Source organism: Salvia hispanica, chromosome 5 (assembly GCF_029641045.1).
Source record: "Salvia hispanica isolate PSC_SH4W2 chromosome 5, Shi_PSC_v1, whole genome shotgun sequence".
In the NCBI taxonomy this organism is placed as follows: domain Eukaryota; kingdom Viridiplantae; phylum Streptophyta; class Magnoliopsida; order Lamiales; family Lamiaceae; genus Salvia; species Salvia hispanica.
In genome coordinates, this window is record NC_142696.1 from 35,706,661 (window position 1) to 35,734,222 (window position 27,562).

The window sequence follows — 27,562 nt, forward strand, 5'->3', positions numbered from 1 at the left end:
TGGTCCCTGGACTATGGGTTTATCTCGCCCATAGTCCCTGGACTTTAAAAATATCGCCAGTAGTCCCTGGACTAAGGGTTTATCTCGAAATTGGTCCTTTTAGCCTTTTTTGGTACGAAAATACCCTTTGATATTATTTTGGGGGTTTGGGCAATTTAGTCTTTTTACACTTTTAACATTTTAAATCTGATATTATTTTAGTTATGTACTAACTTTGATATTATTTCAAATTTATCATCCTTTTTCCCTTTTGTCATCCTTCACTTTGTTTCTTTATTTCAATATTAGATTTAATTTTACAAAATTTTAAATTTTAATTTTTAAATATCAATAAATTTTTTAATTATAAAAATTATTAAATAGCAAAAATTAATAGTTATAATCAATATTTGATAGTGTATAGTACTATGTAATCAATAAGGTATGACAACGCCTTAGTTTTAATCAATATTTAATACTCTCTCTGTCTCACGTTACTTGAGTCATTTCTTTTTTGCACTCGTTTTGGAAAAATAATAATAAATAGTTAAAATGGAGAGAAAAAAAGTAAGAGAGAGAATAATGTAGAGAAGAGTCTTAACTATATTTTTTTTTTTACTTTATTTTCTCTTCACTTTAATTATTTATTATTATTTTTTCAAAACGAGTGCAAAAAAGAAGTGACTCAAGTAACGTGGGACGGAGGGAGTAGCTTTAATCATAAATAGATTATATAACACAATTTATTCTGAAATAAATATGCATCTAATGTAAGACTAATATAATTTTCGTTTATTAATTTGAAAACAATCAAAATTTACTAGAAAATTTCAACAAAAATACTCCTATATAAAATTTTAAGTAGGATCAAATTTTTAGTCAACTTCATAATATTTAATCACAAGCAATTATAACAACCGAACGGAGGCTAAATAGAATAACTCTTATTTTTCCATCATGATTAATGTACTTCTTCAATTCAATTGAATATTATGTTAAATAACTAATAGTTTTAATCAATATTTATAGTGTCCATGAATTAATAGTTTTCATTAAAAAAATTTATTGATATTTAAAAATCTAAATATTAAATTTAATTTTATAAAATTAAATCTAATATTGAAATAAAAAAAAAATCAGTGAAGGATAACAAAATGGAAGAAGAATGATAATTTTGAAATAATATCAAAGTTAGTACATAACTAAAATAATATCAGATTTAAAATGTTAAAAGACCAAATTGCCCAAACCCCCCAAAAAATAATATCAAAGGGTATTTTCGTACCAAAAAAAGCCAAAATGACCAATTTCGAGATAAACCCTTAGTCCAGGGACTACTGACGATATTTTTAAAGTCCAGGGACTATGGGCGAGATAAACCCATAGTCCAGGGACCATTTTTGTAGTTCACTCAAAGGTCCTTTTGCACGGTTTCGAGACGAAAATGCCCTTTTGAGGGGTTTGGGGGGGTTTGGGCAATTTGGTCTTTTTACACTTATAACATTTTAAATATGATATTATTTCAGTTATATACTAAATCTGATATTATTTCAAAATTATCATTATTTATCCCTTTTGTCATCTTTCACTTTGTTTCTTTATTTCAATATTAGATTTAATTTATAAAATTAAATTTTAATTTTTAATTTTTAAATATCAATAAAATTTTTTAATTAAAACTATTAATTCATGGACACTATAAATATTGATTAAAACTATTAATTTTTATTATTTAATATAATATTCAGCTGAATTGAAAAAGTACAGAAAAATAATACTCCATTAATCATGATAGAAAAATAAGAGTTATTCTAATAAGAGCTTATTAGTCTTACATTATATGCATATTTATTTAAGAATAAATCATGTTATATGATCTATTTATGATTAAAGCTATTAAATATTGATTAAAATTAAGGTGTTGCCATATCTTATTGATTAAATATTAGACACTATCAAATATTGATTATGACTATTAATTTTCGTTATTTATTAATTTTTATAATTAAAAAAATTTATTGATATTTAAAAATATAAATTTAAAATTTAATTTTGTAAAATTAAATCTAATATTGAAATAAAGAAACAAAGTGAAGGATGACAAAAGGGAAGAAGAATGATAATTTTGAAATAATATTAGATTTAGTACATAACTGAAATAATATCAGATTTAAAATGTTAAAAGTGTAAAAAGAACAAATTGCCCAAACCTCCAAAACCCCTCAAAAGGGCATTTTCGTCTTGAAACAGTGCAAAAAGACCGTTTTTAATATTAACCCTTAGTTCATGGACTACTGGTGATATTTTTAAAGTCCAGCAACCATTTTTGAGATAAATTTTTAGTCCAGTGACCATTTTTGAAATTCACTTTTTTAATTTTGATTGATGTGACTAGTCTATTGCTTATCCAATTGCTTATTAGGAGTAATTTTAATGGCTAGACTATTGCTATTGAGATGCTCTAAGCAAGTTTCTCAAAGCTCAATCCGCAAATGAATCTCGTCTCATCGCTTAACCACTAAAACCCCTCCCCAGATCCGGCATCCCGATGGCCCGAATCTTCGAATATTTCGTGGTCTGCGGAATCGGGCCGGAAATCCGAACTCTCGACGGAAACCGAGGCTACCATGGCACCGGCATCATGTACTTGCCCTCCCTCCTCGATCAGTACCCTCCGTCCAATCACACGCTCTATCCTCCTCCTCCACCGCAGCTCCCCACCTGCGTGCTGCCGGCAGGCTCCCAATTTTACTCCTCTGGCTTCAATTCGCGCGATTCGTCGTCGTTTCCGCGGAGCTACCCCATTGTGCTGACTGAGGGCGATGGATCCAAAATCTACGTCACCTGCATTGCCTTTCGGGATCCCGTGTGTGAGGACATCGTGGAGGCGTACCGGTTGCCGGCCAATTCGTTTGCTGACAAGTGCATCTGCTTCGTCTCGCGTGCCCCTAGCTTTGGGGTTCTGCGCGATGCGTTGGAGGAGATATTCCTGCTGTGTTTCTCGGCTTCTGGGAGCAGGTAGTGACGTGGATATGATGTGTTTGCTGATTCGGGCGTTTGTGACAGTGGTTTAGGGGTTTGGAATGCCGTGAATTAGGGATTAGTTTAAACTGTTTTTTAATCTATATAGGCTAATCCTCACAACTAAAAGCCACCTAAGTATCTTTTTATATCATCTTCGAATCAGTTTAGGATTTACAATGGGTTCCTCTGCTCTCCACCAGCATTTGGTTTTAGCTAGTTAAATAGTGCATTGTGTTTGTTTTTGTACGATTTTTGGTGTGCTTGATGTTTATCTTATAGTAAATGATTTAGCCTGAACAATGATGGTAAGAGTGGTTATCTGGACAATAATTTTTGAGATTATGCTGATAATGGTTCCTTGTGGATTTATAATTTGGTGGGTTGGATAGATAGTTTAGTGGATATTATGTTGTATATAATGAAACTTATTAATGTGACTAGTGTTTACTTATGCATTAAGACAAAAAAGATGGATAAATCATATCCCTGACTAAGAGAACTTGATTTTCATGTCTTTTTTATTTTATTAATACCGCAGATATGTACTCCATCCGTCCCGCTTAAGATGACACGTTTTCCTTTTTAGTTTGTCCTAACTAAAATGACACATTTTCTTTTTTGGAAACTTTCTCTCTCCAATTAATGCACTCAACTCATTCCTATTAAAATATTCATCTTTCTTTCTCTCTCTATTTTAATACTTACACACACGTTTTCTCTCTTCAATAAAACACTTTAATCAATAACTCCTAAAATCCTGCTCCGGCCAAGAAATGTGTCATCTTAGCCGGGACGGAGGAAGTAATGCGTATAGATTGTATTTTAAACTCAAATGGAAGAAAGAATATGCACAAATGTTGTGTGAATCAAAAACTGCCTGTAATGAATAGAAAGGCATGAGCTTTGTATCATCATTGCCTTCTACGCTTTAACCTTTATGTGTGTTGATGGAAATAGGGGGAGGGGTTACCCATTTCACTTGGAAGGTAGTGCAAGTATAACATGCCATTGCTCAATCATGTTCATATTTGAATATCATTTTCTTGTATTTCAGTTTTCTGCTATTTGATTGTTCGATCCCTTTACTACTTTTTAGAGATTACTTGACATTCTTTGCTTAAAACTATTTCAGTAAGCCACTTTGGGATGTAATAGCATATTTGGTCTCCAATGTCCCTTTGCCTACTCCTGGAAAGGAACGGGTGTTGTTTGCTATCGAAAATAGCCTTCTTCCTTTAGAGGTTCCGCCGAAGGATGGGTTTCCTCATGTTGATGTATGCCATCTACTCTTTTTCATAGTATATTATAAATATACAAATCCATATGATATTGGAAGTCTTTTTCATTAATATGCAACATTTTTATTTGATCTTGATAGTATATCTCTTGATGACAGATATCCTTCCAGCCTCTAGTCCAGTGTTTGGATGTTGATAATCTGATCAAACTCTTTACAGCTGTGTTGCTTGAAAGACGGGTTCTGATTCGCTCAAACAAGTAATTTCCTTAGTCTTTTACCTGTAACCATCTGCAACATTAAGTATGTCATTTTCCACTATGTATGTTAGTTCTTAGAATTGGTCTTCACCTTTTACATGTAACCATCTGCAATGAAGTACTATGTCATATTCCATGATGGATCTTACTTCATATAATTGGTCCTCTAGTTTCATTTCTTAAAGGTATATATAAAGATATTCCTCCATGATGTAATTCCTTTTCTATTGACTATTCGAGAAATGTGACATCATAATAATATGCATTAGAATGGCTCCTTCCACCCCACCCCCAGTACGATTATGGCTCCTATTACCGATGCTCTTCTTAAGGGTGAGTTTGGATGGTTTAAGACTTCAAGTTTCTAAACAATCTCTTGCTATGGCTCAAAAAAAGATGATTGAAACCTGTATTCTTACATCATCCCATTTTGAACAAGGTTTCTAAAAGTTGTTTGTGATGCTTCATGCATAGGTACGTGCCGTGATAATAATCCAATTCAGTTCTTTTTAGCAAAAAATTCAAATGATTCTAAGAGAGAACTTAATTATGGTATATATGAGAAATTTTTTGTGCTTTGAACACTGGTGATACTATTTGTTCTAAAAGAGCTTGTTTTGTGGATTGCTCATGATGCCCTTACATCTATTCTATCCGTGCTTAGGAGTGGAGTAGGAGTACTTGTGAGAGAAGCATGCTAAGTAGGGGTGTAATCGAATTGATCAAGTTGAATATCATGATTTTATCTTTGTATTGTAATACTAATGGAATCAAATAGAACATATGTTTTTGAGTTTCATCATAAAATGCCAAATACAGAATATTAAAATTCGATTATGGAATCAAACACAAATCATCTTCATATGATTTTTGGATGCTTGAAAAAGTTTTTTCGTACTATAGTTCATGATTTATTTGTGGATTATCTTTAGGATAACCTTCCAGAGGCGAGTTCTTTCAAGTGGGGGAGATGATAAGTATAATAAAGTCTCAAAGCAAATTTTAGGAAAAGAATTGAGTCAATCGACAAGACAATTGGAATGCAACACTAGTATTTAGTTAATTTATCTTATTAGTTTTCCCCATTTATTGCTTCCTTTCATTATCACAACCTTTTGTGGAGAAATTATCCTTATGTTGTGTTTGTAGTTCTTTTTCTAACTCTTCCATTCAAATAACTTGCAGATATTCTCTTTTAACTCTTGTATCGGAGGCAATATGCCATTTAATATATCCATTTAGGTGGCAGGTGCGTTTTCACCATGGTTTCTATAAAAAAGAAATGATTGCACTTGTCTGAAACAGTGTAGTTCTTTATTCTTAAGATTACTATTCTTCAAATATATTAAACGAAGGTATTCTGATCCTGTTATGTTTGTTGTTCTGAAGCATGTCTACATTCCGTTACTGTTTTTCAGTGGAGTTGACTATATTGATGCTCCCACACCATACATGATGGGTCTTCATTCAGGTGTTGACACTTCTGGACTGGTTATGGATGGTGTAAGTTCATTCTTGGGTTTCTTGAATTTTAATACAAACAGATTCTACATTAATCCATTAGTTCACTGGCCTTTTTTGGTTTGGTAGGCTATTTGTGTTCCTTGCATTTTTTATTTGGTTTTCCTGCATATGTTATTTGAATTTTCACTCTGTTACAATTATAATGCAAGTTGTACCTGAAAAACCTAATGTCCTTACTCCTTGCAAATACTACATTTTTTAGTAAATTCAGTTAGTCTGATCCAACTATTGAAAGTACCAATGCCATTTGATACTTTGATAAATTCATGGAGAACCGTTTATCACCTTCCTTCTTTGTCAGTTTGTTTTAAAAAAAGTTAACTTGTCTACTTTAAGTTTTAAAGGGGGAAGTAAAATGTTCCTCTGATAGTCTGATGTGAAAAAGAGATAAAAAGAGATAAAATGTTCTGGGCTCTAGAAACTATTGGTGGCTTATATGTTATATCTCACTATTTGTGAAACTTATACCATGGGTAATGAAATCTGGACAACTTTAATTCAATTTTTTTTTATATATTCTGCTATTTTTTGGGGGGGTGGGGGGGGTGGGGGTGGGGGACAGGTTGATGATGTGCATTCTTTTTTATTTAATGGTCTGTTATATTTAATTAATGAAGATGCATATTAATGATTGACTGTGATGGTGGGGTCATTTATTTAATGGTATGAACAAAAAAGTTCAATTGAATATGGCATCATTTCACATTTGATGAGTTCCTTTTCAAAGAGGTTGAGTACATGTGTTTGAGTCCAGTGACTCTAGTCTCATTTTAAAGTCGAATTATTATGCTTAGTGTGATCTTAAGTAACTGCTGACAACCCACTTCAAGTCTAAGCATTAATAAGTGTTGTTGTTTGTTTTTGAAATCATGAGGTGTTTAAGATTGTTGTGAAGTCTACTTTGATTTTTTTGACTGATGTAATATCCTTCAGTCTTCAGTCACTTTACTGTGTATACAATTCTAACTGATGTGACATGAGTCACATGTCGTTAATATAATTATCTCGTTGGTGAAATTCTTCATTTCATGTTTCTTGAGAAAGTATGTGGGACGATTGGTGATACATGACTGTGAGATGTGAATCGCAGCATTTATATACTATTAGCTAGAACTTGGTAGATGGATGATACTATTAAAAACCTTCTTTCATGTTATATTCCAATGCTACAGTGATCTGCAGAAATGTGATCACTGTAAAGCATGATCTATCTATAACCTTAGTTCTTATTTTGTCATTTTTTCTTACCTCAAATCTCAAACCGCCTACTGAGTTTCTGTTGAAGTTTCTGATTAAAATCTTCAATCTTTGCTACCTTAGTTGTTTTCATTTAAGTCTGTCATAATATTTTAACAAAAAGACAAGCATGTGATACATACTCATGCCTCATTATTGTCAGCATCCTAGAAAAAGATAGCTAATTATGTTTTACTTGATTATTAATTTATGCAATGAACTTGTGCTATGCAGTTGATTTTTTTGTTCATTCTTTGTCGCTTTAATTACTGATGTCTCTAGTGCATTCTATTTTTCACTGCTAAATTGGTTAAAAATCTGTGGTATTCCATTGCAGGTAGTTGTGGTTGACCTTGAGCATAACATCATCACCACTACTGAGGAAATACCTCCCATACCTGAGCCAGAGCATAGTTCTTTGCGCGGTGAGATATTGAAGCTGTTGTATCCTAATGTTGTTGGTATAGACCAGATGAAGTATGGTTTGTTCTCTGAGCAATGCCTTAGAGGCGATAGCAGGCCTTGGGGGGAGGATCATGATCTCCAGCTTAGGTTATGCTTCCGCTCAGTTTAAACTTTTATGTATCTATTATCAAACTGTTGATCTAGTCATCATATTCAGATGCTTAGTGATTTTTCACCCTTTCGGTGTTATGTATCAGCCTGTGTAGGATTCAACATGTTAGAAGTTGTAATTCTGCATTGTTATAATTGAAATATACACAAACAAATTCAATTTCAAATTTTAAGTTTTTGCATTAGTTGCGCAATCCTTTTCATGAGCAAATGTTCAAAATAAGATCCTTCAGTTGGTTTCAACAAAGAAAAATTCGACTGCATTGTTTTCTGAATAAAATTAATGTCATTCTTTTATTCCTCTTGCTTGTGGTCAACTTGTAGTTGAGATATTTTATTGAGTTCTTACATTCATATGTTAATCATTGACTAATTATGTTCACATGTTAGTCGTTGAGTAATTACTTTCCTTTTCTTCCTTCTCCAAGGCCTATTAGACAGCTCTTCTGACTTGCAATTACTTCAACCCACTATCCATACTTGGAGTTTGTTTTCACCATGCATGTTTTCTTAGGGATTGTGTTTTACCGTGAGCTCTTAGGGTGCCTTTTCTTCTCCAAGCCTATCAGACAGCTCTTCTGACTTTGCAATTACTTCAATCCACAATCCATGCTTGGAGTTCGTTATCACCATGCATATTTTCTTATTATTTGTGTTCGACATTGTGCAGTAAATGATAGAATTTATATTATACTGGGATTTATTTGGTTAATAAGTCGAACAGTTCATCTTTAGTTGTTCATCACTTCACCCACTGCTTCGTCAATGTGTATGGCAAAAGACATTGTGTTGTATCAGGGCTTTCTCATCCACTAATTAATATTTTGGGTCTTGCAGGTTTATATTCTTGAAGTTTTTTGGATCTATTCTAGGTGGCTATCGCAATTTTATTGTACGCACTTTACCTAATCTTCTTTGTTGGTTTAGTGATTAGTAATCTAGGATAGCAACTGATCTATAGTTTGGTAGGAAAACACTGCAACTCATATCTTCAACAGCCAGGCCTTTCTGAAAAAGCGGTCCAGGTCAAGTAACCAGCCACCTGATGCTATGGTTAGTGCTTTAATCTATTTTCATTGAGCTGTAAAGAGTAGTTTGCTGCAACTGCTTTTTCGCTTGTTTAGTTACTCAGATAGATGTTAAATGTGCAACTTAAACAGATCAGCCAGTTTCTAGAATCCCAAGGTTTCTTTGATTATTTGGAGAGAGGTCTTGGTTCAGAAGGAAATGGAAACAACCTTCTTGATAGGTTACAAGATGCTATCGGCAGGGGACAAAATCCTTTATCGATCCTTCCATCCTTTTCTGCAGAACCTGATATTGTAACAATATCTGACCCAGGATTGGGGATTCCTGGTAATTTCAACAATCATTTGAACTGGACAGCGCTTGATATGTAGACATGTTAGAGTAGGTTTTTGAATTTTTGTGTAATTTTTTGCTTTATCTTCTACAGAATCAGGTGCCAAATATTGCTATGACAGGTTTCCTGCAAACATCAGAACAGAAGAGCAGGAAGAAAAGAGGAAACAGATTCTAGCAGCAGCTAGTGGAGCTGTTGAATATCCTGCAAAACATGTACAAAGGTACAACACTAAGAACATCGAGTCCTTTCTCTTACTAGACTTACTTGCCTTCTCTTTGAGACTGAACATTGTCCTTTTTCATTGTCTAGTTCTCCTTCACCCCGTCCTGGTAAAGATCCTAAGGAGAGCTTAAGTCCAAGGGAGAGAGCTGTGAGTATTTGTTGCTTTGCGGTTAACTGAACAGTCATACAGTAACTAAAATCTTATGAAAATTCACAGGCTGAAAGGGAACGCATGGTCCTCGACATTCAAGTGAAGCTGCAGGTACAATGTTTTTCTGTTTGATTCTGTTCTCTCCATTAAATATCCAGATTTTGGATTTTGCGTCAGTATATTTATTGATTGGTTATTTCTTGTTAGGACTAATTGGCTTATATTATAGTAAGACTGTAATAGCTCTCTTTTGGGCTAAGCCTTTATGATCTAGTATTAGTTACTACCTCCGTCCCACTCAAGATGTCCACAATCTTGAGTGACACGGAGTTTTAGGAAAAAATATTTTGTATAATAAAGTAGAGAGAGGAGAGGTGGTTGTTTGTTTTAATTAGGAGAGAAGAGAGATGAATTTGTTTCCAAATATGGAAAGTAGACATCTTAAGTGGGACAAACTAAAAAGGAAAGGTGGACATCTTGAGTGAGACGGAGGTAGTACTCCCTCCATCCCAAGATATTAGACCCCTATTCCACTTTGGGATGTCCCAATACACTTGAACAATTTCTATTTATGGTAAAAATTTACTCTACTACCAACTCCACTTACACCACTAAACAACTATCTCCTAAATTCCTGTGCCCAAAAGAAAGGGGTCTAATATCTTGGGATGGAGGGAGTACATTATTTAGTATTTCTAACTATATTATGAACGTAAGATCTTTCTTTGTTAATTAATAAGGGAGATTTCAAAATACCAGAACCCCTTGATGAGGTGTGGGATATAGCACCTTTAGTTTTATATTTGTGCTCTGTTATTTCTTTTGATTTGCAATTCTTATCCCCTTGTCACGAAAATTTCGTTCATCACTTTGATCTTCTTTCTGATAACCAACAAGAAAATTATATTTTAGGTAAGCTTTCAGGATAGCTTAGTTATTTTTATTTATGTGCTAGGGCCTCTTTAGGTCTTTTATGTCATTAAAACTTTCACATTTCTTGGTCCTTCCTAGGAGTATTTAAAGTTTGAACGCAGCATCTTTTATAGTTGGTCCGAGTTGAGTTTGAGTTCTTAAATATGGCTGTTATTTCAGTTGCTTGTTCAATGTTCAACCTGTGATCATTCTTCTTATTATTTTCAAGCTATCTTTATATCTAATTATATATATGTATAGAACGCCAGTGAAAAGAAATAGAAGATTTTTCCTGACCAATTGAAGTCCCATAATTAGTTAGTACTTAATAAATCACCAGATGCGAGGATAACTCATATTTATTGTGTAGTTTAAGTATTGAAAATAGTGTTTAAGATGTACAAAAACAATGTAAAAATACTTAAAACAAAAATATACGCATGCAATTCATAGTTCTACTGTGTAGAACTACAATATGCTATTCTGATAAGCCAAAACATTCTTTTGACATTAATACTTTCAAGTATACACATTACTATAATTTCTTATTCAAGTTATTTTTGCATCGTTTTATTTTTGTTGGCAGCATGTTGTAGAAGTTCGATATTTTATTGATATGTTGTGGGTTGTTCATCATATCCTTTCTGTAATAATAGCTGTGACTGGGGTAAAGCATGTGTGGATTTCTCTTACCATCTTCCCTAAAAAGCATAACATTTTCTTCGGATTTTGTCTAGTATTTATCATTTTCTAAACCTTTTTGGCTCCTTGGACAGGGATTATGGCTACGACTTCTGAAATTGGGGGCGACTGATGATCCTCTTTCATCATTTGAGCATGGAACCATCCTTGGTAGGCCTTTTCTGTCTTAACCAAATAAACTTAGTGACTATTCTCTTGGAACTATATTGGTTATATCTTTGTTCCTGTTGGCATAAGCGGATGTCACTATGAATTTGTTTAATGTTTTCAGCTTTGATTGAGTCTGATGCTGAGGGAATTGGTGGAAGTGGATTCGTTGAATGCATAAGAGAGCACATTCGTTCGGTATGTTCAATCTTATAAACGAAGTAATGTTCACTCATGTTGTGTTATGACTCATTTTCTGACTCTGATACCCCCAAACACCAAAAGGGATGGACCTGCCAGTTGACAGATGAGCAGTTTATAGCAGTGAAAGAACTGGTATGTCGGCTTAATAATTCTTGGAGCTATATCATGATTATCAATTGAAGCGACTTTCTTATACTATCTCAGCCATTATTTTCCTTCATCTTTGTGCATGATGTATGGCTGATGACACTGTTGATTGTTTATTTTACATAACACAAAATTAAACATAAAGAATGTTTGGTTTAATTTGATAGAGGACAAAATTAAATTAGATGTAATATGCTTTTGTTGGTTTTGTGAGATCAAGATATATGAACCTAATTCTATATATTGTTCATTTGTTTTTTTTTTAAATAAAGTTTCTTTAAAATGAGTTTTCCAGACCTAAATACTTAATTAGCAAAAGGGCTCATATTTTATGGGAAGTGTTTGTCATGTATGGTGACTTGGTCTATCTGGTTAGTGTGCAATAGGAGAATATTTGTGTTCGAAGAGATGATGAGGTTTCGAGATCATGGAATATCAGGGCCCTTGGTGGATTTAAGACCTCAATGATTTTAAAGCATTCCTTTTTTTTTTATTAAATTGGCAGGCATAAATTCTCTTATTGGTGTTACAAGCTCATGCTGCTAAACTAAGCTTTGAAGTCTTCCTTGTATTACTTACTCCCTCCGTTCCATAGTAATGGAGGCAAAACTTTTCGGCACGGAGATTAAGAAAAATTGTGTTAGGTGAGTTAAGTAAAGAGAGAATAAAGTGGAAAATGAAAAAGGTAGAGAGATGAAGAGAGAGAAAAGTAAGAGAGAGTAAAGTAGGTGTGGAAAAATGTGTTGACTTTTACTAAAAAGGGAAATGACTCTATTACTATGGAACGGACGGAAATGGAAAAACGCCCCTATTACTATAGAACGGAGGGAGTACTATCAAACATGAGAGTAGTGTCAGGCCAATTTGTTTTATTTGGGATTTGTAGTCGCATGTGCATGTATATTATTTATATTATTTATAATTAATAAATTCTCTGTTTTATATGTAAAAATAACATTTGTGTAAGTAGAGTTCTTGGTGTCATATTTAATTAATTTTTATTGGGAAGAAGGTTAACTTATTTTAAAACATATTTGAACTCCTCCTGACCAAATAATTGTTGAATTACATGGGATGGTTATGCTCCAATGATCCAAATATGGGAATAGTAGATACAACTTCACTCTCGGAATATTATTGTAGTGTTTGTACATATAATTCACTGATATATACTCCCCCCGTCCCATAAAAATAGTCTTTTTTCCATTTTGGACTGTCCGAGAAAATATTCATCTTCCATTTTTGGAAAGCTTTTCTCTCTTATGAGGCCAGTCCCATTCTCCACTAACAATACTTCAATCACTTTTTCTTTCTTCCTCTCTCTTACTCTACTAATTTCGCACTAAATCCCATGCCATCCCCAAAGTACCTATTTTTATGGGACAGAGGGAGTAATAAAATACTACTAGTACCTAGTGGAGAATGGAGATAATATAAAGTACGGAGTACTAGTTAGTGAATAATAATATGGATCTTTTGCTTGACAGTCACATAATGTTTGATTACAATGTCTTTTACCACACCTTTAATTCGTAGTATCATTATTATATTTGCTGGTGTATAAATTTATGTGCAACATATATAAACTATGGAAGGAGGGTGATATTATTGTAGTTTAGTTCATTATTTAATCAATATATGGTATAAATATTTTCTGTATTACGTATTCCATCGATGAGGTGGGATAATAGGTACTGGGCTTTGATTTTTAAGCAAACAAGGTATAAGCCTATTGTAAGCATCAATCACACCCTTATCACATGTAGCAAACAAGCCCTTAATATGATAATATTACTTCCCTTGGGTGGGAAAATTGTGTTTTCATTTTTGCCACTATTTGTATATTCATATCATGGATTGCTTGATTTGGAAAAGCATCTGTAAGTCAGGTATTAAGTTAAAGTAACTATTTTGTATTAATACAGCTCAAAACAGCCATCAACCGTGCTATATCTAGGAATGATCTGACAACTATTAGAGATGCCCTTGAAGTTTCTGCTGAAATGTATAAGAAGGATGTGAACAATGTCCCGGATCATATTCAGCGCCACCTTCGCTCTCTTTCCATATGGGATGAGTTACGGTATGCATCTCTTCTTTTATGAACTTGAGATTTCATCTTCATATCTTTTATAATATTTGGTCTTTCACTATTATATGTGGCTTACTTTATGGTCTATACTCACGATTCTCCTGTTTCAAATCATTTTGGTTGTTGAGTAGAAACTGGACACTAGAACTTGATATTTACAAGAAGTTGGATCCATGAATATAAATTACATGAATCTGATCTCTAGTACATTTTTTTGCGTAGTATTGAATACAAAAGGACAGGTTGTTTGATGATTCCTTAATGATAACTTACTTAAAGGCTAGGATTAGAACACTAGCTTATTATGAAATACAGCAAAGAGTGCCTCTGCTAAAATAAAATGAGAACTTTGTTAAATAAGTCAGGTTGGGATTGCAAATGAGGACAGGTAGACTTGAGTGCCTATGCTAAAAGAAAATGAGAAATTTTAGGAATATGCCATGCATTCTACCAAAAAATTGTAAGAGAAGACTAGAGTGCTTCAAAGATCATTTGTCAAATGGCATTCTCAATTCTAACTTCTGCTATGATCTCACTTTGGGAAACACTAGATAAATTATGTAACAACTCGACACTCGAATGTTATTTAGTTTGTTTGTGATAATTAACGGAGTAGAAGTATTTTACTGCAAATGCAAAATTGACTGCATCCTAGCTACTTCTTTGCTACTTGGGTGTCCTGTTTTGTGTTCCAGTCTATTGTCTTGGGTCATTTACCCAATGGTAGAGGCCAGGGCTTTATGGTCGGTACTTTATACTCTCACTGCAGAACAGTCTAGGAATCAATTTACTGAAACCAGTTGGTTTCCAATAACACAAAGCTATTATAAGTATGTTCCTTGTTAAGACAAAAGAAATAACCATTTAGGCTTTTATGGTAGTAGAGACTATTTCAGGTCCCAGCATAGCCTTGAGCTTAAATATATGATACACTAATTCTCACTGATAACTGTACTTAAGTCTTTAATGCTTGTAAATTTCTGTATAGTTAGTATACAGAAGATCTTCTACCTCAAAAAAAAGAGTGTACAAAAGATCTTACCTATTTGGTAATGTTTGAAGATATGGAATTTCACCATGGAGAAGAATCTAACTCATCTTATTTCTAGAAAAAGATGATTAGGATGTTTATGGGCTAATCTATATAATAAATGTTTACATGTTAATATGTCTTTTGTGGCGTTGTGAATGTACGTGTATAATGAGTTCATTATCATCTGCATATTGCAGCTTTTGGGAAGCCTACTTTGATGATCTGATTGACCGCTTTTCGAGCAAGTAAGGACACTGCCATCTTGAAACTCCTTTTTTTATCGAATAAATAGAACGTATACTCTTTTTTGCTGTTCACTCCCTCCCTCCTTGTTCTTATTTTGGCACTTATGAGGCTTCCTTTTATCTGATTGATCTTAGTTGTGCTTGATCAAGTGTCTTTTATTTTGTATGGATTCGGTTTAATGTGATCCACATCCACCATGGCAGCAGTTGACATGTTTTACAACTTCTAAGAAGCAAGTGCTGCATTAGCTATAAGTTTACTATATATCGGTTCTAGAATGTTCGCGCAGGACTCCGGGATCTAGTATTGTTATTTTCAGTCTTGAAGTCAATGACCTCAATTTAGTAGAGGAGTGTGGCCAGCTATTTCAGTTTGTTGGGTAGATAAGGGATCTTGTGTTTAGAGGTGAAACCTCACCGAGTGGATGTGCTAGATAAGGGATCTTGCGTTTAGAGAGTAACGTCTTCAAACTTGAAGAGCTAGAAAGCCTACAAATGGATTAGTGTAAAAGCTTGTTTTGCCTTAGATAGCTTCTTTAGTTGAAAAGATTCACCGTAATTGGTAGTGATACATAATGTTATGTACTATTTATCAATAAATACACATGAAGTCAGTGCATGTTTTCCCCCATGAAACTAGTTGGACAGAAAGAGAAATGATGAAGTGTTTTGGCAACCTTTTTCACTTGTCAGAAATATAAAAATTTATGACATCTGTCTATTTTTTGACTTCCTTATAGACATGCACTTTACAGAATCTAGACACACTGATCAGTTATTTTTTTGTTGTTTTAATGTTAGGTCAACCAATTATGCAATGTTGGTAACAACACAACTAATCGTTCTTGCTTCACATATGGTATTTCTTTTATTCTATCTGTTGGTGGTATATATCTATTTTATTATCTCACCTTAAGTATTTGTATTCATGATCTTGATTTCAAAAATTTTCTTTCTGTGATGAAGGCTGGTTTGGGCATTGCCGAAACTGATACATGGTATATGATTGAAACAATAGCAGGGAAGAACAACATTGGATACAAACACATAGTAAGTTGCAACATTTTGTACTTATAAACGGCCACATTTTGTCTGCTGTGTTTGCTTATGGCTTGGCTTCAAAGGGTGCATGGTCTCCTTTCTCCATAAATTTGATACACTTTGCTGTCGTGAAACTACATGATTAGCAGCTTCCTGCCGCTAAACTACTTAAGAATCCATGATATAGTAATGCATCTGTAAATTAATACTCAATATATTAATAAACTCTAATACAATATACTTGTAAGACTGAACCCAAAACCATAAAAATCATAATTGAAAAAAATCAATGCACTAGATATTAAAATTAGCCCAATGACGTTCTGCATGAACTTCCCTTGAAAATGATACTTGCATGTATCATGTTGTGCTTATGTCTGAAATCTAAATAGCTGATTCTCTACTTTTGGGGTGTTGAGTCTTCAAGAACTTTCTTATGATCATGTATTCTTCTGTATTCCTGATTTTGGTCTGTAGAATGCCATCTCCTGATATCGATAGCAGGCTTACCAGCCCTCCATGAGAACCACAACTACCAAATTATTGCAGAACTACTCCTTGTCCTGTACTTTTGGTTTGAGCATTTTTGAATATTTAAAAGTTAGCTAATACATCTTTGATCAGTTGCTGGTTTGATAATTGAATATACGTGTGCTCATTAAATATGTTTAATATCAATGGACTTTGAAAAAACTCCTATCTTTGAGTCCTCATTACTGGTCATGATGAATTTACTAATGTGGCTAAGTTTCACCTTTGATATTCCTCTATCTTGCATATTTTGGTATTTTACATATGTTATTATTTATGTGCTGTATCAGATTAAGATAAGGGGATTCCTGTCACATATTCGACAAATTTGCATTGGGTATTGGGGAATCTATGCTGGAAAATCTCAATCTGTTTCGTCATTTGGTTTGCCTTCTCCACGGCCACAAGATGCTGGAGACAGCACCGAGCAATCATCTGAGGCATCTGGTGATGGAAGGAGCTGGGTTCAGAGCATGTTTAGCAGAGATAAAGCCAGTTCTTTTAGTCGTGTCCGGAAGTGGACATCTGATGGTGGAAATTCAGGTACATTTCTCTTTTGTAGAATGTAACAACCTATCCTGATCTTAATGCTGGTCATGATGAGTTTTTGTTTATTCAGCTACAAATGAGAATGGTTCTCTTTCCAAGCAAGATATGCCAGCAGCAGCACAAAAGAAGGTGCAGACCAGCTTGCGCATGCTGAGAGGTCATAGTGGTGCAGTCACTGCTATACATTGTGTGACCAAAAGAGAAGTCTGGGACCTAGTCGGTGATCGTGAAGATGCTGGGTTCTTTATCAGTGGAAGCACAGACTGCACAGTAATATTCTATTGTTCAAAATATCTTCAATGTTTTGGTGACAGCAAGACTACACTAGCCAATCCTCTATTATTTACATTATATCCATAATAATAATGTTCATCTTTGGAAGCCAAAAGTTCTACTGACCACCATTTACCTCTCGTCTAATGTGTATAATGCCCCTTTTATGACATTTGTAATCAGCGTTCAAGCCACTCTGGCAGTGGGGATGCGAAAATATTTAAACCGATTATAATTCAAATTTTCCCTTGATCATGATTCCATGAAATTCCATGTGTCTTGAAACTCATCCCATATTCATCAAAATTGCAGGTAAAGATATGGGATCCTAGTCTTCGTGGCTCTGAGCTCAGAGCAACCTTAAAGGGACATACCAGGTATCTGTGGAACATGTGTTTTCATCTCTTCCCCTCTCTGTCCAATGTTTCCTGTATTTGTGTTCTGTGTGTTGTCATACGGGTTGAAATTATAAATGTTCTTATGCATCCAGAACATTCTTGGGGAGGTCATCTTATACTATGTACAAAATTATGTGGTTAGATCTATTACTATCACATCTGAAAGTTTACGAGATCAATGATACCTTGCTATTCTATCTACAGAACTGTCCGAGCCATAAGCTCTGATAGAGGGAAGGTAGTATCTGGTTCAGACGACCAGTCTGTGCTTGTTTGGGATAAACAGACCACTCAGCTTTTAGAAGAGTTGAAGGGCCATGATTCACAGGTCAGCCTGGAGCATTAAGTTATGCTGCCTATTGCGTAATATATACTTTTTGCTCTGCGTGGTATGTATATGATTGTGGTTTTTTGTGTACATGGAAGTATCCAAAGTATTAGGAAATGCTTGATAGTTACTGAATTGTTGCTAATAATAAGGAAAATTTGTGTTCAGAAATTGAGTGGACTACTGTTGCAGCTTTCAACTGAAATAAACCTTTAGTACTGTAGAAGAAACTAGAAGTTCCACAATTTTGGAGATTCCTTCATCATATATACTCTTTTGCAGTAAGAATTCCAATTAGTATCTTCTTGAGTTGCTTGATGGAAAGCTCTCACGTATAGTATTTATGCTAGATTCTCAATCCTCACAAAATTGGTAATTTGGTATAATCCTGTTCTGTTAGAAGATTAATTTACTTTTGACATATGCGGTGTTTTACTTTAATTTCAGGAATAAGTCTTTATTAGTGTAACAGCATGTCTATGTCATTGCTATATTATCAAACTAATAATCACTAGTGTCATGCTTATTTACAGGTCAGCATTGTAAAGATGCTATCTGGTGAGCGTGTTCTCACAGCTGCACATGATGGCACTGTGAAGATGTGGGATGTAAGGACAGATACCTGTGTTGCAACAGTAGGCCGTTTTTCAAGTGCTGTTCTCTGCATGGAATATGACGACTCCAGTGGGATCTTGGCTGCTGGAGGCAGAGATGGGTAAGCCCCTCAAACTTATATTTGTAAGAAGGATATTTGTGCTGACCTCTGCCAATAGCTGGTTGTTTTCTCATTCCTCAGTCTTCTAAAATCTAGCCTATTTTTTTGCATTTTCTTTTTAAGGGTTGCAAACATTTGGGACATCAGGGCTGGAAGACAAATGCACAAGTTGTTAGGTCATTCAAAATGGATTAGGTGAGTTTATTGACCTTCAAGAAATAACGATACATCATTACATCTGATTTTGCTGATTAATAACCATTACATAATGACCACACAGGTCTATCAGAATGGTCGGAGAAACTGTAATAACAGGAAGCGATGATTGGACTGCCCGAGTGTGGTCTGTCTCTCAAGGAACATGTGATGCTGTTCTTGCTTGCCATGATGGTCCAGTTCTTTGTGTGGAATACTCTACTACTGATAGAGGGATTATTACAGGTTAATGTAAAATTTGTTGTCTTGAGCATGGATATGTGAGAAGTCACAAGTACTAATTTTTTTTCATTCAACTTTCATGTGATTCAGGATCAAATGATGGACTTGTTCGGTTTTGGGAAACAGATGATGGTAAGAGTGGTGATTTTTGTTTTATTGATGTATAAGCGTTGTATGTCAAACAGTAGAAACACATAGAGACATTTGATGCTTTTAGCAATACCACCTCGTTCAAATCTTTCTAAAAGTGGATATACTTACCACCCACTGGTACTTAGTGTGTGGTTGTTTGGGAATCTAAAATGCAGTTTTGAACTCTCAATTCTAAGATCTCTTTGTTTTAAATTTTGATCTCCAATTTTATCAAATCTACATCTTAGTTTAGCATGTACTGATACAAATTAGTCATAGGGATGAAATGAAAAAGAAAACTTCTCTAGATTTAGTTTAATATCTATAGTCATAGTTGACTCCCCCAAACTAGTTTTATTTCACTCTTATGGCTATATTTTTTTTAACTGGCAAGTTTTTTGAGTTCCTCCTGTTTTGAGCGAGTGACTGGAAAATAAGTTTACAAGTGACATAAACTATTAACCAAATGTAGCTATCCTTAATGCTTCTGAATTGTTTTCATTGAAGTACAGGTTTTTAATGCTCAAGCATTTATCCACGTCTGACTAATACATTTTATTTACAGGTGGCATAAAATGTGTCAAGAATGTCACTCTTCATAGTTCTCCCATACTATCTATAAATGCGGGCGAACATTGGTTAGGGATAGGAGCAGCTGATAATTCGATGTCCCTTTTCCATCGACCTCAAGAGAGACTTAGTGGGCTGACGAATACAGGATCAAAGATGGCTGGTTGGCAACTTTACAGGACTCCACAAAAATCAGTTGCTATGGTTAGATTTCCCTTCCTTACTTATGAGTTGGTACCTTTACTAGTGTATTATGGAGTCATTAAGATCTTACTTTATTACAATCTGTTATCCATTTGGTATTCTCAGCAGAGCCATATGCTCATCATTTTAGTGCTCATAATGTTTTTTCTTCTCCTTGTGAGTGGCTCACCCGTTCGTATGCTCAACTTATTTCTTCAGATCTCAATAATTTTACTAGCGTTCTTATGCTTATGTTTTAAGTTATCAGAGATTCTTTTTTGATAAATAAAAATGCTCAAGCCTAAAAGGGAGGCGAGCCAGAAACTGCTACATAGAACAAAGATATACAAAAGCCAAGCAACTAGAGCAAAACCAGACCAAAAAAAAAGTTAATTATATTCGTTTGGCTCTGTTTACATAAATGGGTCACGATTAATATTTATGGTTGGCCATTGAAGGCATCTCACACTTAGTTGCTGTTCGTTTGACTAGACAAAAAATGTACAACTATGTTTCTATATGAAATCTTAGTATCAGGCCATTGCCTACTAGACTGTTACTAGTTCCATTTAGATAGTAGTATTTTGCAACTTTCACACAATTATTTGCAGACAGTGAATCCTGACTACGTTAGTTCCGCATTGTTTCTTGGTGGCTACAGGTTAGATGTGTGGCTTCTGATCTTGAAAGGAAGAGGATCTGTAGCGGTGGACGCAATGGGATGCTTCGGTTGTGGGATGCAACTATTAACATATGAGTGTCTTTCTTTTGTTTGTTTTGTTTATCATGCTTGTATCAATACAACTCATGACAGATTTTATCTATACTGAATTTAAAACCAGTGCATAGTTAATATAAGAAATCATTAATTTGTGAAGGAATATCAAACTTTAGAAGTGCTATAAAATGTTGCCTGTATTTCCTACAAAAGATACAAGTATATGGTTGCACCTTTTGTGATGGAAACAGCTACATTTCTCACACTAGAATCTAACAACATTGATTTAGGTAGGGCTACAAGTGGAAATCAGGACGAGCCTTCTTATAACCTAAACTTTATCATGTCCGATTTGAAAATACTCCTTCTGTCCGTGAATAAGAATTCTGTTTAAGTCCGTCCGCGAATAGGAGTCACGATTCACTTTTTACTATAAATGGTTATATAGGTCCTCTACATTCCACTAACTCATTCCACTTACATTTCATTTAAAGCTAATATACATAAATGAACTCATATTTATGTAGTAATTTTTTCTCACCCACATTTTTTAACAATTCTTAAAACTCATGCCAGAAAGAAATAAGACAGACTCCTATTCGGCAGTGAGGATCACCTACGACATCTCCTACTCCACACTCATAAACATGAGTAGTGGACCCACCATCATATTTTATGTTTGTCATGTTCCGTTTAAAATAAGTCAAGATAAAAATTTCGCTCAAAATTGAAACAGTTAAAATTGAAGCTCACTTGCAAAGGGATGCCACATGGGGGTGCGTGTGTGACAGCCTGCCTCGCCTCACCCATCAGCAAGACGTGCTCCGGGAGGGGTTGCATGTAACGTATCCCAAAAAAATCCAAAAAAAAATTCCCATTTTCCCAAAATATTACTCCTTCTGTCCGCCATTAAGAGACTCGGTCACTTTTGCGCAATCGTTTTATAAAAATGATACTCCCTCCGTCCCCTAAAGAGTATGAAATTTCTAATTTTGAAAAATTCAAACAACTACTACCCCTACATATCATTTTATTTACAATTTATACCATTACCAATAACACTAATACCATTATAATAATATGGACCTCACTCTCCACTAACATTATTTCACTACCCTTTCTCTCTCTTACTTTTCCCCGTATTTATTAAAACTCGTGCCGAACCCAAAGTTCATACTCTTTGGAGACTGAGGGAGTAATAAATAGTTAAAGTGGAAAAATGGTAACTTAAGAGAGAGAATAATGTTGAATTCTCTCTCTTACTTTACTATTTCTCCATTTTAACTATTTATTATCATTTTTAAAAAATGAGCGTGCAAAAGTGACCGGGACTCCTAATGGCAGATGGAGGGAGTATCGTTTATTACCATTTTTATTTTTATTTTTAAAAAAAATTATCCTCCAATTCCTTCAAAATCATCTTTAAATACATCATTCATCACCCATATTTTTCACATTAAAAAAATATCCCCCACTCATTACTCTTCTACTTTGTTCATATTTTTAACATTAAAAAAACTATCCCCCACTCATTACTCTTCTAGTTTGTTCAAACATATTATTTTGCATCGATTGAAGAAATGGATCTGAATGCACTTTTTCGGTTGATTACACAAGTGGAGCAAAAACAACAAGAGATTATCAACAATACTATGCCAACCTTAATATCCCTGACCCAAATTTTATATTATTACATGTAGGTTGTCAATATACGAAAAAAATATACTAAGTGGGTATGGTATGGTAATATTTTGCAACAAGACGACGATAATTAAATATGGCTAAGCACACATATATACACATGTGGGAGGTAAATATATTATTATTATAGTAATATAATATACCATATTTATTATGTATATATATATATAGGGATGCGATCATATCATAACCCATATTTATGTGATAATCTAACAACTATATCATTTTATAGGTCAAAAGTATTATTTTTACTAAAAATGATATTTATATACGATAAAATGATATTTTTTCAGCATGCATAAAATGATACTTTTACTCCATAAAATGATATTCTGTTCCATAAAATGATATTTTTCGTCCTAAAAAGAGAATTATTAGATTATCACCATAAATATGGGTTATGATATGATTACATGTGCATATATATATTTTTGTGTTAATATGTGGAAAGTAGACATATGTAATTGGATGCATATATACATATTGTCTTAAATATTAAATTAAAGTTTATATTTAATTAGGAAATTAAATGGAAAAAAATGGATAGTGACGTGTGTAAAGTTCATGCATGAAACAACACATTATAAAAGAAACATGTGTACATCTATATTAGTAACTTGGTTGACGAGGCACTGCTATAGCTAAATTTTAAGAGAGATATCATTAAAATAGAAAAAGAATATAGCAAAAAAAATGGGTGATCATACCGACATAGTATGATTGGAGTAGTATATAAGTTATATGCTCAGTTAAGTAGAGGGAGTTTTTGGATGCCTATTTCTTGTGGAGAAGAAACGTATAGGGGCAAAGAAGAAACAACTGAACGAATAGTTGATGATTAATGGGATTAAGAACCATAGAGTGGGAAGAGGAAATCAGCTGTCCGGCTAGAGTATTCATCGTGGGTACAATCATACTTTTAAGGGTTTTTGGCTTTTTAAACCAAAACTTTTCCCCGAATTCTGGTTTTTCCCATGAACTATGAGATTTGTTTTTAAAACCACGAACTTTCATTTTGTTAGGATTTTCCCCTGGCGGGTCAACGACGAAACCCGGGTTGTCTACATGTCAATTTTAATCCTATTTGTCATTAAATTGATTACTTGGATACTATTTGGCACAATAATACATACAATCACAATTATTACATAACAAATGACAACTTTTGGATAAACAAAACACAAACTTTAACATTTTGAATTATGCTATTCGGGTCGGAAATATGCTATTTGGGTCGGGTTGGAAAAATCCTGACGAAATGAAAGTTCGTGGTTTTTAAAACAAATCTCATAGTTCATGGGAAAAACCGGAATTCGAGAAAAGGTTTTGGTTTAAAAAGCCAAAAACCCTACTTTTAATTGTATATGTGTTATATGATTGATTGTGATAGGTTGAATTGGACTATATATTTAAATTATGTGTAATTTGATAATGATGGTGGAATATAATATGGATATGTAGTCGATAGAATTGATATGTTTTACAGATGGTATTGAAAGTACATAAATCATATGATTAAAGAAGATTTATGACGGTCTTGCCCTGGATCTGAAATTACTGTTGGGAAATAAACACAAGCAATCACGAATATAAAAGGAGAATGAACACAACGAATTGTTTACCCAGTTCGATACAAAGTGTATCTACGTCTGGGAGCGATGCCAAGCCAGGGATTTCACTATATAATTTCAGGATGATTTTACAATGAGGGGACACCTCTATTTATAAGCAAAATAGAGAGCCCTAATTCTAGTCAACTAGGAAACATATTCCATAAGGAAATATCTTCTATGGAATAAATCTATCACAAGGAAATATACTTCTAGGAAACAAATCTTAAATATGGTAGGAGATTAGGCTCCATAATTAACAATCTCCCACTTGGAGACTAACAACTCCTACGCCACCATATCCTTGTGATCTCATCCCTGCATCCGCTTTGCATCGTCTAACCTTCTCTTCAAGTTTCAAGGCCAATTGAAGCTATGCATAGCTTCAATTTCTAGAATGAAACGCCGGATTCTTTGCCAAGAAAATAGCACTCTGACTATCACTGTAGAGTCTGCTACTCTTGTTCTCCTTCCCAAGTTCATCTAAGAAACTCTGCAACCACACCATCTCCTTGCTTGCCTCCGTCGCGGCTACATATTCAGCCTCCGTAGTAGACAAAGCAACGGTCTTCTGCAACTTAGAAGTCCATGAAATAGCAGTACCACCAAAAGTAAATACATACCCGGTTGTGCTTCTTCTCCCATTAAGATCATTGGACGCCAAGTCTGCATCCACATAACCTGCCAGCTCGACATTCTTGCCATTGAAACATAAGACTCTTTCTGTAGTACCTCTCAAGTATCTAAGGATCCATTTAACCGCTTCCCAATGTTGCTTGCCCGGATCACCCATGAACCGACTCACTACTCCCACTGCTTGTGCAATATCAGGCCTCGTACACACCATTGCATACATAATACTGCCAATTGCTGAAGCATAAGGAACTTTCTTCATTCAACACGTTCTTCTTTTGTACTCGGCGACTCCTTCTTCGACAGCTTGAAGTGACTGCCCAAAGGCACACTTACTGGCTTCGAATTATCCATGTTGAATCTTTCCAAAACCTTACCAATGTAAGCAGCTTGCAAAAGATACAATTTTCCTGCCGCCTTGTCACGTTCGATTCTCATGCCCAAAATTTGATTAGCCTCTCCAAGATCTTTCATGGAGAATCGTTCAGACAATTGCCTTTTCAACTTATCCATCTCCTTTGGATCACCTCCTGCGATCAACATATCATCAACATATAATAACAGGATAAGATAGCTCTTGTCAAACCTCTTGTAGTAACAACAATGGTCAGCGTAGCATCTTTTATAGCCAATCTCCATCATGAATCCATCAAACTTCTTGTACCACTGCTTGGGAGCTTGCTTTAAGCCATACAATCTCTTCTTCAACTTGCACACAAGATTTTCCTTTCCTTTTACTACGAATCCCTCGGGCTGTGTCATGTACAACTCATCCTCCAAATCACCATGAAGGAATGGCGTCTTTACATCCATCTGATGTAACAATAGATTTTCTGCAGCTACCATACTCAACACTAAACGAATAGTAGTCAGTTTCACAACAGGAGTGAAGACATCTGTATAATCAATACCGTATCGTTGCTCAAATCCCTTGACAACCAGCCTAGCCAGCTTCACCTTTGATTCGATAGACCCACTTGCAATGCAATGCCTTTTTCCCTTTTGGAAGTTCCACAAGCTCCCATGTGCCATTCAGGAGAAGAGAGGCAAACTCGTCATCCATGGCAATTTTCCACCTTCGTTTATCAGGGCCTTCTCCTGCCTCTGCATAACACTCAGGTTCACCACCATCAGTAAGTAACAAATAGAAATTGGAGGGCGAGTACCTATCAGGTGCACGTCGCTCTCTAGTCTGTTTAGGCAGCGGAATAATCGGTGGTGGAGTGCTTGGTTCTTCTTCAAGCACCTCTTCAGCATTCTGACTCTCCTTGCTCCCACTCGAGTTTGAGATGTCTAGCTCGACTACTTGGGGCTCAGAACTGCTGGAACTCGATGCCTCCAATCTATCCTTGTATAATACCTGTTCATTGAAAACGACATCTCTACTGCGAATAACCTTACGGTTCTGCTCATCCCAGAGCCTATAACCGAACTCATCGCCTCCATAACCAATGAACGTACACTTAATAGATTTTGCATCCAACTTACTTCTCTCAACAGAACTAACATGAGCATAAGCAACACAACCAAAGATACGTAGGTAAGATAGATTCACCTCTTTTCCTGTCCAAACCTCATCGGGTATCCGAAACTCCAACGGAACTAATGGACCTCTGTTGATTAGGAACGCAGCTATGTTGACTGCATCTGCCCAAAAATTCTTTGGCAATCCACTTTTCAACCTCATGCATCTTGCTCGCTCATTCAATGTTCTATTCATGCGCTCCGCGATTCCATTCTGCTGTGGAGTTCCTTTCACAGTCTTCTCCATGCGAATTCCATTCTCTGCGCAAAACTCCTTGAACTCTGCAAGTTCATATTCTCCTCCATTAACGGATCTTAGACACTTCACCTTCAGCCCGGTTTCAGTTTCAACAAGGGCTTTCCACTTCCTGAAAGTATCAAACGCATCAGATTTACTCTTCAGAAAATAAACCCATACCTTTCGAGTGGAGTCGTCGATGAATGTCATATAATATTCAGAGCCTCCTAGGGACTTCACAGGTGCTGGTCCCCATAGATCGCCATGGACCAACTCCAACTTCTGCGTCTTCAAGTTTCTGCCTCCTCTTGAGAAACTCACCCTTTTCTGTTTCTCAAACACGCAATCCTCGCATAGGCCAATTTCAACTGTTTTCAGGCCCGGCAGTAAACCTTTTGAGCACATTATCTTCATCCCTTTCTCGCTCATGTGGCCAAGACGACAGTGCCACAAATCTGCATTATTTGCTTCACTTGCAAGATCAATGCATTCTTTGGAGTTAGTTGTGGTATACAACGTACCCTCCTTCTTACCTCGAGCTACTATCATAGCTCCCTTGGTAATCTTCCAATTGCTGCAGCCAAATGTTACCGTGTACCCTTCTGCATCAAGCTGCCCAATCGAAATCAAGTTTCTCTGTAATCCAGGAATGTGTCTGACTCCATTCAGTTTTATTACGGATCCATTGGATGTCACTACCTTCACGTTTCCCTTTCCCGCGATATCTAAGGGCTCGTCATCAGCCAGATATACTTTCCCTAAATCGCCAGGAACGTAGTTTTCCATTACCTCCACATTGCTGCATGAATGGAACGAAGCTCCAGAATCCTATACCCACGATTCCATCGGACTACTCACACTTAGGACCAACGCCTCGCCATCGTCATCTGACATGGTAGCGTTTGCTGTATTCTTCTCTTTCT

At 35.2% G+C, this 27,562-nt stretch overlaps 1 protein-coding gene across 1 annotated transcript; it reads left to right on the top strand.

The window, feature by feature from the left end:
• Nucleotides 1-2,432: 2,432 nt before the first annotated feature.
• Nucleotides 2,433-21,092, top strand: SCD1 (stomatal cytokinesis defective / SCD1 protein (SCD1)). The gene is made up of 29 exons (XM_048085163.2): nucleotides 2,433-2,997; nucleotides 4,136-4,277; nucleotides 4,400-4,500; nucleotides 5,686-5,749; nucleotides 5,890-6,003; nucleotides 7,598-7,812; nucleotides 8,674-8,728; nucleotides 8,806-8,889; nucleotides 8,997-9,192; nucleotides 9,293-9,422; nucleotides 9,512-9,572; nucleotides 9,642-9,686; nucleotides 11,264-11,339; nucleotides 11,461-11,534; nucleotides 11,622-11,672; nucleotides 13,613-13,770; nucleotides 15,010-15,057; nucleotides 15,859-15,916; nucleotides 16,024-16,107; nucleotides 16,920-17,172; nucleotides 17,249-17,448; nucleotides 17,764-17,828; nucleotides 18,054-18,177; nucleotides 18,711-18,892; nucleotides 19,016-19,087; nucleotides 19,173-19,333; nucleotides 19,421-19,462; nucleotides 20,028-20,236; nucleotides 20,877-21,092. The coding sequence occupies exons 1-29, from the start codon at nucleotides 2,528-2,530 to the stop codon at nucleotides 20,970-20,972; spliced, it is 3,630 nt and encodes a 1,209-aa protein (XP_047941120.2). The 5' UTR covers nucleotides 2,433-2,527; the 3' UTR covers nucleotides 20,973-21,092.
• Nucleotides 21,093-27,562: the final 6,470 nt, after the last annotated feature.